General features: G+C 47.7%; 2 protein-coding genes across 6 annotated transcripts in view; one reads left to right on the top strand and one right to left on the bottom strand.

Moving 5' to 3' along the window:
• Positions 1 to 14,947, bottom strand: part of PITPNC1 (phosphatidylinositol transfer protein cytoplasmic 1) — a 270,127-nt gene extending 255,180 nt beyond the window's left edge. Inside the window, exons 1-3 of one of the 4 annotated variants that reach the window (XM_086687794.1) lie at positions 14,792 to 14,943; positions 13,049 to 13,167; positions 12,025 to 12,089 (exon numbers count right to left, since the gene is read on the bottom strand). Coding sequence is in view for 1 of the 4 variants with exons in the window: in XM_086687792.1 (XP_086543918.1) it covers positions 3,882 to 3,929 (48 nt within the window). In the remaining 3 variants the exon portion in view is untranslated. Of the gene's footprint in view, positions 1 to 3,881; positions 4,830 to 12,024; positions 12,090 to 13,048; positions 13,168 to 14,791 lie in introns of those variants that run through there. The other 3 variants (XM_086687793.1, XM_086687795.1, XM_086687792.1) reach the window with 3 other exon arrangements.
• A 231-nt stretch (positions 14,948 to 15,178) lies between these two features.
• The window catches only part of PSMD12 (proteasome 26S subunit, non-ATPase 12), a 30,486-nt gene continuing 27,690 nt past the window's right edge, over positions 15,179 to 17,974 (top strand). The window contains exon 1 of one of the 2 annotated variants that reach the window (XM_086687788.1): positions 15,179 to 15,379. In XM_086687788.1, coding sequence (XP_086543914.1) covers positions 15,272 to 15,379 — 108 coding nt within the window. In that variant the 5' untranslated portion in view covers positions 15,179 to 15,271. The remainder of the gene's footprint in view (positions 15,380 to 17,974) is intronic. The other variant, XM_086687787.1, reaches the window with a different exon arrangement.

A 17,974-nucleotide genomic window follows, 5' to 3' on the forward strand; every position in this document is an offset into this window, starting at 1 on the left:
CTTCAACTAGAGACTACTTAGACTTCTCTAGTGGCCCTGCTTTTGTAAACGGGCTGAGGGATAATATTTCCTTCCAACGAGGAAGCCCCCAGAGAAGGAAAAGTGGGAGACCCGCTGGCCAACAGTAAAACAGCTGTGCACCAGAAATCAGAAGGCCCGGGTTCTGGCCTAGACCCTGCCCTTAACTATGAGATGGACCTTCTACAACCGTAGTCTTCTCCACGGAATGCAATGGCTCAACTACAGAAGATCTCTACCAGCCCTTCTAAAATTAAAGAATCTACATCACCAAATGTTCCAAAGGAAGACAGTGACAACTGTCTCTTTGAAATCAACTATCAGCCCTCAGGAACCTTTCCTGTTTAGAACTTTCCAGTGGAGGGGAATATATATATCCAGTTCAGAGACGACACTAAACATAAATGAGGAAACTATTCCAGTGAAGTCTTTTATTAAAATTAACCCATGAGGGGCACCTGGGTGGCTCAGTCAGTCAAGGGTCAGGCTCAGGTCACGGTCTCACAGCTCGTGGGTTCGAGCCCCGGGGTCGGTCTCTGTGCTGACAGCTCAGAGCCTGGAGCCTGCTTCAGATTCTGGGTCTCCCTCTCTCTCTGCCCCTTCCCCGCTCACGCACTCACGCTCTCTCTCTCTCAAAAATACATAAACATTTAAAATTTTTTTAATTAAAAAAATAATGAAATAAAATTGATGCATGGGATGTTAATTAGGATCTTAAAACCCTTTAATCCGAAATTGTCTAAAAAAACAAAACACCAACACTCTGATCTAGACCGTGGTTCAGCTTTATTTTCTTTACCTCCCAATGCTTTTCCTCTTTCCTGGAACTAGGGAACGTTTCATGAGTTAAAATAAGGTTTAGAGAAATAGTAGAATCTAGTACCCTCTAGAACAATTCCAAAGGTCTTTGATTTTTCATTTAGTTGACAGAGGCAATGTTATCGGTTTTCAAGAAAAGTGTTTGTTTTTGTTTTTCCTTTTTCCGCATTAAATACCAGGAACAGGCAAAGGGCAGCATAAAGAAAAACAATGGGTTTTGCCATGGCTCTGGTTGTGGCTTGGCAATTAATTAGTTGCATGACCTGGCACACAATACTTAACCTCTATTACTCTGTTTACTTATCTGCAAAAATGTGGATCCTAGCACACGAGTTCCCCTGACACTCCCCTCCACTGGGAGTTAAAGGGGATAACAAGGCCAGGGAAGAAGAATGGACAGTGTTGGTTCAGTTCTCTCACTGACTCTCCAAATTGAGGGCGTTTGCCTCATTTTCAAGACTATGGGCGCCGCTAATTAACCTTGCTGGTTAGGAACAAATTCCTGTGTAGACGGAATCAAGCCCAAAGCAAATGAAGTGTTGAAGCAAAAGTTAGGCTTCTAAGAGTCTACCTAGGTTGACGTAACTGGCTTCTTTGAAGGTACCGTTCAGCTCCTTCCCAGTTTTTAACGTTAAGGACGGCAGGACGCAGCACAAGAGAGACTGAGTCAGACTCCAGGGATCTAACCTCCGACCAGCTGGGCCTAGTTTCCTCATCCATCATCTGGCTTGGAAAAATCTGAACCCTATCGGTGTGAAACCCTCTATCGATCTATACACTGACCTGCAGCTTCCCTAACCAAGTAGAAGACTAACTTCAAAATTCAACTTTTATAGTAACTGAATCATGCGCTAGTCTGAATGAATTATACATTAGGTAAATTATAATTACACATTTTATTGTTAAGCGGAGCCTGATTTCATTTGCCAATTAAGAAAGGGCCTCCGCCTGCACCATTCAAATGCGATTACTTCACCCTGAAGCAGTGGGTATTTCAGCACCAAAAATAAATAAGTAAGTGCGGTAAGAGGTGTGCCTGAGCGTTCACCAAAGCCTGCGAATAAAACCAACCAGAATAAAGAGAATAAAAAGACATTGGGGGTGCCTGCGTGTCTCAGTCGGTTGAGCGCCCAATTTCGGCTCAGGTCATTATCTTGCAGTTTGTGGGTTCAGGCCCCGCGTCAGGCTCTGTGCTGAGAGCTGGGAGCCTGGAGCCTGCTTGGGATTCTGTGTCTCCCTCTCTCTCTCTGTCCCTCCCCCGGCTTGTGCTCACTCGCTCGCTCTCTCAAAAACAAATAAACATTTAAAAAAATTTGTAGGTAGTAAGAAGATTCTAGAACTGGCTATTTTTTTCAATTATCACCTGCATTGTGGGTTCTTTCACACAGTACCAACACTGTCCCTAGCTTCCAAACTCCTCTCCATAAATAAAGTCATTAGGAAGAGATGAAGAAGCTCTCATACCTCCAGGCGGACCTGCTCCAGCTTCAGCTGCCCACGGTGGGAACATCTCAACTCTTTCTAGAAACACTCTGATTAACCAGATTCACTCATTTGTCTCCCCACCCCCACAGCTGTGCGCTGCTCCCTCCACTTGATTTACACCTTCCGGATGCACCCTCCAAACTCTGCCTGTCCACATGGATTCCATCCTTCAAGACTCTACTCCAATGTTCTCTCAAACGCCACCAGGCAAGAACGCTCGGTTCATCATTCCGGTGGGGGCTGTCCTCTCTCTTTGGCAGCCAATGTTCTTGGGATATATGTTTTGTCAACCCGGAGCTACTTTGATCTTGCCTTGGACTGTACTGGGGTCTTGCCTGAACACTTGCTCCAGATGACAGATGAAGCCTGCCCCTCGGGAGCACAGCCACTTACTTTACAGGTTAAATATCCTTTTCTTTCCCAAAGCACCAAGCCCGCGCCACAAGGTGGTGGCTCAAATAACGCATCTGATAGATTAAATGCTCTGTAATTAAATATAAATACGGTTTGGCTCACCCGTTTCTTTGGTGTGGCACACCAAAACACACTGGTGAGTTTCAAATTTCCCTGATTGGCTTCATGCTTCCTTGATGTCCCTGGACAGGCGCTAAGCAATTGTGAAATCACCAAAAAGGTAGGGAGGCGAGGGGGAAGAAAGGAAGAAAGGGAAGCCGGGGCCTGAATAATCCTCACTGAGTCATCATTTCCTGAATGATGGAGCTTGCTGCTTCGGGGGATCTGGAGAATGGAACCGGAGCAGCGGGTGGAGGACGAGCCCCCGCCCCCCGCCCGCCCTGCAGCTGCAGGACCCAGACCCGGGCCGGGCCCGCACCCACGTGCTGGAGCGCCCTCCTGTGGCCGCGCCGCAGTCCCCGCCGCTCCCGGCTCGCCCGCAGACCACGCTCCCCGCCGCTGAAGAAACAAGAGACGCAGAAAGTTTCCGAGCCAGGCGGTTAGCGAAAGGTCGAAGCCAGGTCTGGGAGCCTCGATGCGCGGGCGTGGCGGGAGCGGCGCCCAAGGCTGGCGGCGAGGGCGAGCAGTGCGGGCCCAGGAGGACTCCCGTAGGGCTCTGAGGTGCTCCCCCCCAGCGGGTTCGGGGCCTCGAGATCCCGAGAGCAAAGGCTTCCCCCGTACCCCGGCCACACAGCAAAGCGCGGGAGGGGAGCCAGGGCCCACGACAGGACCGGATGCCTCCCCTCGACCCCCAAGCTACCAGGGCGCTCTTGCGGCGCTTGGGTTTGTTTTATTCATTTTCTTAATTGGAGGGAGGGGCGCACCAACTCCCTTTGGTGCATCCGATCCCCCAGTCAGGATTCTGGGTGCCCCCCAAGAACCCACCTGGAGTCCACCGCCCCACCCAACGCCGCCCTCCCCCTCTGGGGTGACAAGTGGAAACAGCAACCCCCTCTCTTCCTCCTCCCCGCTGGGGAGGTAATGCTCCAGCAGGGTCTCCCTGCGGCCCGCAGAGGACCCGCCGACCGGGAAGCGGCAGCGGGGTACGCGGCGCCCCGGGGCGAAGGGCCCCGAAGCGGGCGAGGCCGGGCCGGCGCGGCGCTTACCTCGTCCACGGTGAGCGGCATGCAGATCCGGTACTCCTTCAGCAGCATGGTCCTGCCGGCCGCGGGCCCCCGGGGCGGGAAGCGAGGGGCGCCCCCCAGACCAACAAGGCTGCCTCCCCGACGCAGGGCAGGGCGCCCGTAGCCCCCCGTTCGGGAGCCGGCTGGCGAAGCAGTCCCGGCGCTGCGCTCAGCTCCTGGCTTCCTCCTCTCCGCCCGAGAGCATGTCAAGGTTCGGGTCCGAGTGTTCGGGGCTCCCCCGCCTCCTTCCTCACCGAGGTCTGTCCTCCCGGTACGCGGTGTTGCAAAGTCAGGGAGGGATCGGGGCGGGCGGGAGGGAGACCCACTGGAAACCGCTCAGATCGGCAGCCCTGGGCGGTAGGAGCGGCCACCGGATCAGGACATGCCCGGTGGCGGGCAATGGAGGAAAAAAGAGAGGTTTCCAAAAATTGAAACGAATGCACAAAAGTCACCGGCTCGATCCGCCTCCGAAAGCAGACATGAACCTGGCCGACCCCCCCTCCTTCTCCGGCGGGTCTGCCAATGCTAATGTCACCAGGAACACATTGCAGCCGGAGCTGGAGATGCTGACTTTCCAGACAAAGGCTCGATCGGTTCCTCTCCCCGGGCGGTAAACAAGATTTCCTGCTCTTTTAGGGCCGGTCCCCGAGGCGCTCCGGGGCTCTCAGCAGGAGAAAAGGGAAGCTGCCGCCGCCGCCGCTCGGCTCTGTCGGGCTGGGGCCCGGGGTTCCTCCAACCCGGGCTCGCGGCGGCGAGGGGCGGGCGAGAGGAAGCTGGCGCCTTCCGCGCACGTCCCCTCCCCCGGGTCCCTTGGCTCCCCGAGCGCCGAGCGTGCCCGCGAGTTTGCAGCCACCGCGCCGGAGCCGGAGAGTCCGCGCGGAGCTGCAGTGTGCCTCGGGCCGGGGAGGTGGGTGCGGGAGGAGCGAGCGCCAGCGAGGCTGACATCAGCAGCGGCCGCGGTGGGGAGGGTAGCCCCATCCGGCCAATGGGGAAATGGCAAAGAATGTGGAGGATTTAAACAAAACAGCATGTCTCTCTCTCTCTCCCCGGCTCCTGCCAGACGGCAGGGCTGCCCCGGAGCTGAGCTCGGCCGGCGCTGGGGTGGATCGGGAAAGGGGGCTTTTCCCTGACTCCCCTACCCTTGGGAGTCCGTTCTCCAGTGTTCCCTGGGTGCCACGGTGCTCCGCCCGGCCACTCTGGGTAGCTTCTGGTTGCCAGGTGCACAAGCGAGGCTTGACCTTTGGGGGAGAAAAGGTCTTTGCAACTGCCCACCGCGATTGTTTTCACTTGGGTCCAGGGAGCAAGCCCAGCGCTGGAGAGGCGATGAGCTTTGGGAGCCTGAGAACGAACTCTCGCCTGGGTTCCTGACTGATTTCAGAGGAGGAATCCTGTTAAACTGGGAAGTGCAACAGCGTGGAAGAAAATGAAGTACAAACAGAAAGCACACGACCAGAGGGAACGTGAACCAGACATAGCCTTTTACCTCTCCCGGTCCACAGGGCTGCAAAAAGAGGTTTTCCTGTCAGCACTCCTAAGTTCAAAAAGTCACAGTGAAATGTCAATGAAAATGCCTGGCGTGTTGGTATTTCATCCATATTAAACAGATCCCTCGTTTTAACCACAAGAGGCACATTCTTCAGTTACTCAGGAAGCTGCATGTAACTGCTGAAGTCTGTTTTTCATTTGTCTGGTATTTTTAAGCTTGTTTTTCTGAAAAGTTGCTGGATGAAAAAAATGCATCGTTTGCCTCTGTGCAGAATAACCAGCAAAGCATCATCTTTTCTCAGAGGAAATATTTGTGCTCTAGAGTCCCACCGCTACCCACAGAGCTTGGATGGTGCTGCGGATGATCTCAGTGTCACAGTATTTAAAATTATGATTAATAAATAGTTAACCAGAAGAACTATGGTGGGCTGTGGCAAAAATCATCCCAGATGGCTGGAGGGAATTTATAACTGTGTGAACATGATACAAAGCCTCATAGAAAAACAACACCCTATATCCAGTTTATATTTTAGCGACAACTATTTTTCTAGATAGATGCTTCCCAGAGTTGGCCCCGAAATATTCACAGCAACTAATTAAAGCCAAACCAAATTCCTCGAGGTGGAAAATCTAAATCTGACACCGACACCGTAGTGGTGAATAATAACACACTGAAAGCCTGTGATACGGAAGCTCAAGCTGTTTTTCCTTTTTTCCTACTTCTTACTTGAAAACAAGTGTCGCGGCTTCGCTTCTGGTACCCAGTGCTCTTCCCAGAGGCAGCGAGGCGATGTGCTGGCTAGCCACACATACACATGCACACAGGACATCACAATGGGTAGATATATTCCTAGCTTCCTAGATGTTTCCTGACATTGATTCTGTAACTGTTTGTTTGTGTTTGTTTTTTACTGAAATTGATATTAAAGTTGAGGAACTCCCTCCCCTCACTTCCCAAACTGCAAATTACGCTTTATACACTTCTCTCCTGACTCTGGTAAGCTGCCTGAACTTCCTTTTCATTCAGTCCATCCGCATGCCTGGTCACATTAATCTTGTTCAAGCACTGCACTAATCCTGCCACCTTCAAAACCTCTCGCTGATTCTCTGTGGCCTACTGAGCCCATTAAAATTCCTTGGCAGGAAGATCAAGGCTCTGAATCTACCTTTCCCCTGTTCGCCAGTTACCTTTCCCCTGTCCTTCTGCAGCCAAGTGAGACAAATCTGTTGGCCTGGGAAGGCATCCACTTTACCTTGACCCTTCTGCTCCTGTCACTGCCTTCACAGAGAATCCCTCCCCCCAGTTCTTCCCCCATGACACCATCTTTCAGCAGTCTGTTTTTGGAAAGTGACTCTGAGGACAGTGCATTGGATGGGATAAGGAAGAAAGATACCAGAGGCAGGAGGTTATTGGTTATTAGAATACTACAGGAGACCTATGAGGAGGATCTGAATTAGCACAGAAAGAAAAGACGATGAATTTTGAAATTCGGTAAGGACTTGGGGAGAATCCGTTTTCACTACAACAGTGCTTGGGGGAGGGGAGGGCAAAGGGAGAGCTTATTCATTCATAATGCAATCACACAAAGGGAGGAGAGCGCCATCTACTGGTCAGATGCGCTGTTTAAAATGTTTTCAGTCCTCTCGTCAGCAAGAGTCTGGCAAGAATTCCATCTTTGTTTCTTTTCCACCAGTGGAATCCCCAATATCTACTGCCAAAGAGCTTTGAAGGTGTTGCTATCATCACCAGGAATAGTACTGATGAGGGGCGCCTGGATGGCTCAGTGGGTTGAATGTCTGACTCTTGATTTCGGCTCAGGTCATGATGTCAGGGTTGGTGGGTTCGAGCCCCATGTAGGGCTCTGTGCTTACAGTGCAGAGCATGCTTGGGATTCTCTCTCTCTCTCTCTCTCTCTCTGCCCCTCTCCCATTTGCATGCTCTCTCTCTCTCTGTGTCTCTGTCTCTCAAATAAACTTTGAAAAAGTTTTAAAAAGGGAATAGTGTGATGATACATTAACAACTGTATAATCTACAGTTACTGATTATCACATATTAAAAAATAGGATGGGGCACATAGCAAAAAGAGGAACAAAGAGTTAAGTTATCAGTGAGGAATGACATGAGCAGTAGGAAAAGAGTATCAGCCTATACAAGTCTCTGACAGCATATATTCTTGGATAAGTGACAAGCTGTGAAGGCACGGGTTCTCAGAAGGTGAGATGGGGGAGGTGCACATCAAAACCGATCATCTAAGGAGCTTTTTCAATCCATTGTCTTCACCTGGATTCTGATTATGTGCACTCCACACACACACTGAGACCTTTCTCAGTCCCTGTGAATAAAAATAGGACCCACCCTGTAAGTTACATCTGAAAGAAGAATGTAGCAACAGTCTTTGTGACCGTTCAAGTCATGTTTTAGTCCTAGAATATCCCTGGCACTGCTGAAGTAAAATATTACAGTTCCTTCCATCTTCCTCTTTTCTACTCTCTAAGTTGTGTGGGCTTGTCAAAGCCCATTCAAAGTCCCATCGCCTACACAGAACCATTCCAGACAATTCTTTACCTTTCTAGCTGCCCAGAACATTTATCTGGACTATTCATTTTTGGTTCTGGTTTGTTATACAAGTGTGGCCTCTGTATACAAAATGCCACCTGTTTTCCAACTGCCCGAAATGGTTGTAAGCTTCCAGAGGACACAGACCATGTCCTCTCTGAATCATCTGGAAACTGTTTTCTGCTAGAAGGGGTAGTGTAGGTGCCTAATAAACATCTATTAGATGTGTGTATATATTAGTTCAGGGTTCTCAACCTCCGAGCTACTTGGCCCCTGGTGCCAGGTTAATTCTTTGTTGTGGAGGTCACTGTAGGATACTCAGCAACATTCCTGATCTCGACCCATCGAGTATCAGTCTCATCCGCCCCCACCCCCCCCCCACACACACACACTGCCAAATATGGGGGTGCATATGGAGGGGGCAAGTCTTGCTGCGGAGACCTGCTGTATCTGTGTAACATTTGTTAATCTTATCTAAATGTTTCGCTTCTCCAAGAAGAAGCTTTCGGAGAGACTGACTTTCAACTTGTCAAAATTGGGGCTAAGGAGAGAAGGATAAGACAAAACTGTTACACCACAGTAACATAAAGATGTACCTTCTCATTCCCATGCTTCTCTTCACATTACCAAAGTGGCCCTTGAAAAGGGGCTTGACTTTAACCTTGATCACTTGGTTAAGGTCATGTCTGCCCATTTTTTTTCCACCATAAAATTACTATTTTTCCCTTTCCATGCTCTGTTCTTTGGAAGTAAGTCATTAGGTACAGCCCACAATCAAGGGAGGGAGAATTAAGCCTGTGTCCTGAGGAGAGGGTATCTACATATATAATGGGACGTTCTGTGAGATTTGTCTCTTCTCCATTTATTTATTCATTCAATTATCTATATTTATTTTATACTCTGAGTAACAACTGAATACTGTGTGAGTTTTCTTGCTCAGATCGTTTCTGCTGTGGACAAGCTGTGGTAGCTCTCCCAGGTTCCTGTGTCCATTTCACATACCCCCTTTTCAAGGGCTGTTTTTGAAAATCAAACATTATCCTTTGCAATTAAATTTTGTTTTAATAAATATTGTTTTAATTCCAGCAAAGTCTAAGCCTGTGTGTGTGTGTGTGTGTGTGTGTGTGTGTGTGTGTGTGTGTTAGGTTTATTTATTTTGAGAGAGAGAGATCACGAGCAGGGGAAGGGCAGAAAGGGAGGGAGAGAATCCCAACCAGGCTCTGCACGATCAGCATAGAGCCCGACGCAAGGCTCAAACCCATGAACCAACTGTGAAATCATGACCTGAGCCAAGATCAAGAGTTTGGACGTTTAATTGACTGAGGCACCCTGGCTCCCCTTTGTGTGTGTTTTAAACACCTGTGTGTCTGATTTTGTTAGGAAATAAGCAAATGTTAAATTCATTCTTAACACAACTACAAAAAGCAAGTCCCAAGGCAATTCTTATGTGTAGACCCATTTATCAGGCCTCTGTTAAATACAGAGAATAACTGACATGTAATTGCTTATAGCTGTGCATTAAATGCTCATAAAATAAAAATTCATCCATGATGATGTGGTATAAATTGCTTCACATAGAAAAAAAAAAAAAAACAGGAAGTTCTGTGGCCAAAGGTATAGTTTTGTCTTTTTTTAAAAAAATAAATTAGCAGGGTGCCTGGTTGGCTTAGTCAGTTAAGCATCAGACTTCGGCTCAGGGCATGATCTCACGGTTCATGGGTTCGAGCCCCACATGGGGCTCCATGCTGACAGCTCAGAGCCTGGAGCCTGCTTTGGATTGTGTCTCCCTCTCTCTCTGCCCCTCCCCTACTCGTGCTCTGTCTCTCTCTCTCTCAAAAATAAATATTTTTTTAAGGTTTTAAAAATGAATAAATTAGCTAGTAATAAATGTCCTTTTATTGCATTTCCTGTTTTTACAGAAATTTGCAAAACACTGGAATAATCTGAAATAAATTCTTAGACTATATGTAACTATACTCACTGGAGAGAAGTTTTAGTGATGAAAGAAGACACTGTCCTTGATCCTAAGTGTCCTTTAAAGGGAGGCACCTATGCAACCATAACTGATTGTAGCTATTTAATGCCAAAGCATATTTGATGTAGTATCATCAAATGATGTCAACACAGATCTGGATATAGTATTTCTTTTCTTTTTTTTTTTTTAAGATTTTACTTTTAAGTTATCTCTATACCCAACATAGGGCTCAAACTCATGACCCCAAGATGATCAAGTCACATGCTCTCCCGACCAGTCCAGCCAGGCGCCCCTGGAAATAGTATTTCTCAGCAATGTAGTGCCATAGGAAGAGCATGTAATTCGACTTTTGGTGGAACATTTTTTTAAACGTTTACTTATTTATTTTGAGGGTGGGGAGGGGCAGAGAGGGAGAGAGAATACCAAGCAGGCTCCACGCTGTCAGGGCAAAGCCAGATGTGGGGCTAGAACTCACAACCATGAGATCACGACCTGAGCTAAAGTCGAGTTGAACACTTAACTGACTCAGCCACCCACGTGGCGCCCCTAATTTTATTTTACAGAGAGAGAGAGAGAGAGAGAGAGAGCAAGCAAATGGGGGAGAGGGACAGAAGGAGAGAAAGAAAAGAATCTCAAGCAGGCTTCATGCTCAGCACACAGCCCAACATGGGGCTCAATCCCACGACCCTGGCATCATGACTGAAATTTGGCTCACCAAATTGGAGAGTTGGATGCTCAACCGACGGAGCCACCCAGGCGTCCCTTGGGAACATTTCTATAACGCAGACCTTGTGGCTTACGTTACGTGACTCCCAACTTCAAACCTCTAGCCCAAATGACTCCCCCTAATTTGACCCTTGTACATGCATTTGCCTTTTCAACACTGTCACTGTCACTGGATACCCAATAGGGCCCTCAAACTTAACATATCCCAAACTGTGGACTCCTGTCCTTTTCTGCCTGGCTTGATTGTCCCCAGTCGGCTTCCTCCTTGGTAAATGGCAACTCCATCTTTCCAGACGCTCAGCCCAAAAATCTTGCCGACATAGTTGACCTCTCTGCCCTCAAGGCCAACTATCTTGGCACCACCTTCAGATTATATCCAGGATCTAGCTGCTGCTTACCGCTTCCACTGCCTCCACCCTAGTCCAGGCCACCATCGTGTTCCTCCCGAACTACCGCAATAACCCCCCAGCCAGTCTCCCAGCTTCTCCCCAACCTAGTCACCACATGGCAGAGACTCTTTTACTATGTAAGTCAGCTCATACCACCCCTTCGCCCAAAGCCCCCATTGGCTCCCCATCTTACTTAGGTTGAAAACCAAGTCCCGGGGCACCTGGGTGACTCAGCCGGTTATGCGTCCGACTTTGGCTCAGGTCACGATCTCGCGGTTCGTGAGTTCAAGTCCTGCAACGGGCTCTGTGTTGACAGCACGGAGCCTGCTTTAGATTCTGTGTCTCCCTCTCTCTCTGCCCCTCCCCTGCTCATTCTCCCTTTCTCTCTCTCTCAAAATAAACAAACATTAAAAAAAAAAAAAAGTCTTTATAATGGTTGAATCGCCCCAAACTTCATCTCCTGTAACTCCTACCCTCGCGTATTCTGGTCTTCAGACAGGGTGACCTGATTGCTCTAACCTCAGGGTTCTTGCTCCTGCCTCTGCCTGGAATCTTCTCCCCTGCAAACTATCCGCAAGACTCCTTTACTGGGGCACCTGGCTGGCTCAGTTGGTGGAGCATATGACTTCCGGTCACTCCGGTCTAAGGGTCGTGAGTTCCAGCCCCGTGTTGGGGGTAGAGATCACATAGAAAAAGGTAAAAAGAAACCAAAAAAGACTCCCTTACTTACTTCAGGTCTTGGCTCACTAGCGAGGCCTTCCTTGACCACCTCCCACTCACTATCACCCCTGCTACATTATTTACATGTTTATTTTCTATCTCCCCTCTACCCTCCCGCCCCCTTTATAAGGTTCACTTCACAGAGGCGGGAACTTCGGGTCAGATGTGTGCACAGCCAATAAGCTGAACGGGCCAAAGATGCCAAATATGGAAAAAATAACAATAATATATAGACACATTATTTTCAATAATTAGTATCATAATATACATTACCCCTGCTTTTCCAATCAGTTTTTCTCTCTGTTGTCGAAAACTGACGTCTGTGCTCAGAGCAGGAACTGGAAGACAGAGTTGGGGTATACAGAAAGGAAGATAGTTTACTACTTTGCCAGGCAAAGGAGGTTACAGCAGACTAATGTCTCCAAGACTGCAAGCCCGCCTGGGGGAAAGGGCTGAGGGCTTTTATAGGAAAATACAGGATCTGGGCATTTGGATAGCAGTCTGGTCCCCGCTGCCAGCCTGGTTCCTCAAGGTGGTCTCATGACTAGAGCTGGCGGGGCCATCTGAGTCTCGTTACTAAGTATACATTGAGGGCGGCATGTCAATATCTGTACTGAGTTCTTGGAACAAAGGATTCCACAGAAAAACAAGTGAAAGGGAAGGGGAGGAGGAGGCTTTCAAGAATGAGGAAGAGACAAATTTGTTCAGTTTATAAAGTCCAACCCAAAACAAAAAATAGTGATAAAGTCAAGCCTTGCTGGGGGACTAGCACGTTCACCTTTTTTTGTTATTTATTTTTAAGTAATCTCTACTGCTCAAGTGAGGGTCAAACTCACCACCCTGATTCTTTGTTTTTTAAATCTCTAGCTCCAACGTGGAGCTTGAACTCAGAACCCCAAGACTAAAAGTCGCATGCTCTACCGACTGAGCCGGCCAGGTGTCCCAACTAGTTGTCCATCTCTCTCTTTTTAATGTTTATTTGTTTAGTTCTGAGAGAGAGAAAGAGAGAGGCAGAGGGAGGGAGACAGAGAATCCCAGGGGCTCGAATGCAGGCATCATGAAATCGTGACCTGAGCCAAAATTAAGAGTTGGACGCCTAACCGGCTGAGCCATGCAGGCACCCCTAGTGCGTACATCTTAATTTCCATCCCTCTTTACATTTCTACAGAGGTTTCATCTCTACCTTTTAGGTTCCTTATTCTTTGCTAATTTTTCTCTTCTGAAACTAAATTCTTACGATGTCCGATTCAGACAAATAAATGATTTATAAAGCGTCTACGTAACCCGCACTCTCAACCTATTTTCTCTCTTGCTCAGTCTTTCACCGGGTTTCTTCTTTATTTCACTTTGTTGTTGTTTCCTTTGTAAGCTTTCCCTTAGATTTCAAAGTGCTTTCGTTGTTCATTTCCTCCAGGCCTAGCAAGGAAGGGCTTCAGTTTGGTGGAGTTTTCTCCACCCTCTCTCACTCTTACTTTTTGAGTCCTGGAAACCAGGATTTACTCCAGATTTACTCCACCACAACCTTGTCACTTTTTGTCTTTTCACATTCTTGACGCAAAACGGTAGACCTCCAAATGCTCTGTCTACTCTTCACCAAACCAACTGCACACTGAATACAGAGCCAGAAACAGCTCAGCCTAGTGCTCTCAACAATACTGGCTCCTAGAAATGCGTTTTAGAAATTTGTGTGGGTATTTCAGGTTGTCACGATCACTGGGGGGTAAGGGGGATCAGCATGTAATTGGGATGCCAGACATCTACGATGTGACAAACCTGCATGGTAAAATATTGTCCCACAATCCATCGGATTTTTCTTTCTTTTAAAAAAGTTTGTTTTCCTTAACGTTTATTTTGAAGAAGACAGAGCGTGAGTGGGGGAGGGGCAGAGAGAGAGGGAGACACAAATTCCGAACAGCCTCCAGGCTCTGAGCTGTCAGCACAGACCCGGACATAGGGCTCCAGCCCACAAACGGCCAGATCACGACCTGAGCCAAAGTCGGCTGCTTAAGCGACAGAGCCACCCAGGCGCCCCTCCACCTGACTTTTCAACGTCCTGCCAGACACCCACTTATGTGTCTGAGGCCTAGACTCGAACTTCACTTTACATATGCTCTTTTTTGACGTTTTAATATACACTAAAATTTCTAAGAATTCTTCTATGTAAAAAAACAATGGAAAATTGTACTTTCACACAGTCAGAACTTTACCAAGAAGTTGTACACCATTCTGGAGAAATCATGTCACCCACAGTAAATCCTTATGATGCTTGGGGAACCAACCTATTGAGGTTGCAACTTCTAATTTCACAGTTATGTGTGTGAACAACCACACAACTGCTTCTTTTTTTATTTTCTATAGTAGACATGTCTTAGCCTTTAAATTTTGAAGTTTATTCATTTATTTACGTAAGTAATCTCTACACCTGAGGTTGGGCTGGAACTCAGGACCCAGAGATCAAGAGTTGCCTGCTCCTCCAACTGAGCCCGCAGGCGCCCCTAGCCTTTATATTCTGAAGTATTATTATTTTGCTATTTTGCGATGCTTCTCCTTTACCTTACAGCTAGGGTGTTTTGTTGTTGTCGTGTTTAATTATGTGTGCAGGTGGGTTATATTACCCATGATTTTCATTACAGAACAGTAAAAACAAACAAAAACAACAAAAGGAGGTCTATTCAGTATATAAAAAGGGATGTTGGTGCTGATTTAATTCGCTAACAGGTAGACCATTCCAAGATTTCCCATTTGCTTTGGAAGCTACTGTTTATACTTTGACCACACCACACACAACCTCATTTTCACTTTCAAGCATCCTAAGCAGTTAAATAGGGACCCAGACGATGCAGATGCTAATGAAAACTTGCACGGTCCTTAAAAATGGAAATAATCCTGCATGCGTAAAATCTCATTTGATGCTCACAAGAGTCCTACAAAGAAAAGTCAACAAAATCTTTCTAAAGATTCTTCTTACCCACGTAGTGGATTACAGTAAAAATGAAAACAAACAAAAAGTACTTGTTATATTACTGAGCCGCTGTCATACCTTCTCTTTGAGCTTTGAGAGATCCCACAGATTAAACCAAGATTCTCAACCAGATGAAACTTTTTTCTTTAGGATTTCAGCCTGCTCATGCAGAGATGAGAAAACGGAGATCCAAGAAAAGCTAAGCGACTTGCCCACGGCTCTGAGAAATAATATTTGCAAAGCAGGGAGACGTAAGAGTATATGGGACGGCCTACTCTATTACACTAGCTTTTCTCACCGCAGAAGCCGTGGATGAAAGTCGGTTATCAAGGCAAAACCGGACGTGAGCCGCAGGCTCGAGGGCGAGCCCCGCCCTCCGCCCCGCCCCCAGGGCTGTCTGAGGCAGTGCCTGACTGGTGGCCAGCGCAGGGGGCCTCGTGGGGGTCCTTCGCGCGGGCTCCCGACGCACTGCCTGAGTGTGTGCGCAGGCGGCTTCCGGTGTGGGTGACGAGTGGTGGCCGAAGCAGGGGGACATCAAGGGACGTTCAGGCCGGGACCATGGCGGACGGCGGCTCAGAGCGGGCTGATGGGCGCATCGTCAAGATGGAGGTGGACTACAGCGCCACGGTGGATCAGCGACTGCCAGAGTGCGAGAAGCTGGCCAAGGTGAGGGGAGGCCGGCTGGCTGTTCGCGGGCGCCAAGGGCTGAGTCACGGCGCGGAGCTTGCTTAGGCCTCAGGGGGCCTGCGGGCTGAAGGGTGCGTCCCCCACTGCCTGCCCAGCCCGAGTTGGGCCTGCGTGAGCAGGAGGTCCCAGGTGTGCCCCGCAGCGGGAGTACGCTGGTGCATACAGCTTCCCAAACTCTTCCCCTGGACTGATGGCCACTTCCCGGAGGAGGTGGGGCCTCACAGTACTCTTTGCCTTTTCTCGGTACTGTTTATCGTTTACTTTAACAGTTTCCCAGGGGTTACGGCCGCTTTAGCGTTCAGGCTAGATCAGAGAGTTGAGTTCTCTTACTCTGGCTGAATGAACGTATGTCGTTAAGTTGTTTATGGATCATGGGATGTTCCTGGCCTGTAGCCAGGAGAAGCAGTAGGAAAGTGAAACAGGACGAAGGTGATGAGCGCAGGACCCCTGCCCTTAAGGAGTTCGTATATATAACGAATTAGACGAGTCAGGCATGGTGGTGCGTGTTACACAAGTATAAAAGTGCTTATTGGAACGCAGAGAAGGAAGCTGTTGTTTTTTTTTACTGGTGGGGTAAGGGAAGGTTTTACGGAGAAGTTGACGTTTGTTTTGGGCCTTGAAGAAGAAAATTGGGATGGGGAGGAGTCGTCCCCGGAGCGGGAACTGCAGCCGCAAAGACTAACAGGCACAGCAGTGCAGAATAACCTAATTAGGGGAGGTCATGAACCGTGGTTTAGTCCAACTGCTTATCTCCTCTGGAATAGAAATTGAACTTGATTCGAACATTTTTCACATCTCCTGATATGTGTCAGGCAACTTTATGTACCATTTTACATATAAAGAAACCAAGCCTCCTGGAGATATTTGTGGAACACAGGTAGGAACAGAACCAGGGTTTCAAAACTAGATTTGTCTGACTAGGGTTTGAATGGTTGTGGAATCAATTCCCATCATGGGCTGTTGCTAAGGATTACGCTCAGGCCTCATTAAATTCCTTGATCAATCTAGCCACAAATATTTATTGCTATTCACCTGGGATGCATGTACTAATAGGGTTGTTTTTGTCTCTTAAGGTGATTACCACAGAAGTACACTTAAGTGCAACTAATTCAGGGACAGGAGGAGTGTCAAGTAATATTTCACAGTAATATTTCTTAAAAAAAAACAACCTTTCCACTGCTTCCTTTTTTTTCTGATAAAAGATTTGGTGGGGCTTTAAAAAGACAGGGATAGGGAAGGCTGATGAAGTTGATACACCTGAATTTCTTAGCTTCAGTACACTTGATGGCGGGGAGCCATAAATTCATCTCTGAACTTTCTAGCAGCTTGTGTAAAGAAACATCCTCACTTACATGAGAGTTGGAAAACCCCGACAGTGCCAGGCAGATAACGATAGCTGGCATTTGTCGAGTATTTTCTACACTGCCAGGCAGCCTTCTGCGTGCTTACATGCATTAGCACGTTCGGGCCTCACCTTAGCCCCATGTGATAGGTGTTGTTGTTTTACCGACAAGAAAAGAGTCTAAGAGAAGTTGAGTCACGTGCCCCAAGGTCATACAGTTAGTAGAGTGATGGAGCCAGGATGCAGAGCAAGCAGACTGATTCTGGAGCTTGTGCTGTCTCCATGCTCTCCTGCCTAGTGAGCCAAGTGTGATGAAATCCTGAGCCAACTTCTGACCACTTATCCAGGGAAGGGGGGGAAGTAACTCCTCACCTCCAGTTAATCTTTGCCAATTGGGCATGACAGCCAGACCTCAACTCTTCTAATTTGAGGGAGAAACCAGGGGTATGGATTTGTTTTATACGAATTGCCTCAATATTTAGAATCTGGACACAGATCTGTTGTAAAACACCATTTGAGCCAATACCACATAGATCAGACAAAACATACCTACGGTCCACAGTCAGCCCCTGAACCAGCACTTTGGAATTAATAGATTGCTGGTTTCCATAAGGAAGAAACCGTTTGCTGAAAAGAAGTACAGCTATGCCTAGAGCTGAGACCTGGGAGAAAAAAAAATCTTCCCTTTACCAATTTCTGATAGCCTACTGTCAGTAGTCCGTGCTAGACGTTGTGGGGAGTATAAAGGTTATTAGACAAAGCTCTTGCCCTCAGAGAGCTTATAGGCCAGTAAGAAAAAAAAAATATTTCACTGCTACAGTTGTAGTAATCACGTGTATGGCGTTTATGTAGGATATTATGGTTATGTGTTCAAGACAGTTGGAAAGACTTGCAAACTCAAATGCCTTTTTAGGTGTCAAGTGGGTAGCAGAAATGTTTAAAACAGGGAATGTTGTGGCCTGCTGAACTATGTAAAATAAAAGCCGTTTGAATTTTTTTTTTTTTTTAAGTTTGTTTATTTTTGAGAGAGAGAAGACACATGTGCACAAGCTGGGAAGGACAGAGAGAGAGCGAGAGCATCCCAAGCAAGCTCTGCCAAGGGGTTCAGTCCCACAAACCATTAGATCGTGACCTGAGCCGAAGTCAAGAGTCAGAGGCTCAACCCACTAAGCCACCCAGGTGCTCCTGGATTTTTTATTTATTTTTTTTAAGCCAGTGTGCCAGTGGAACAA

The sequence above is a fragment of the Puma concolor genome, chromosome E1 (genome assembly GCF_028749965.1).
Source record: "Puma concolor isolate L17-30 chromosome E1, mPumCon1.1.hap2, whole genome shotgun sequence".
NCBI classification, from domain to species: Eukaryota; Metazoa; Chordata; class Mammalia; order Carnivora; family Felidae; genus Puma; species Puma concolor.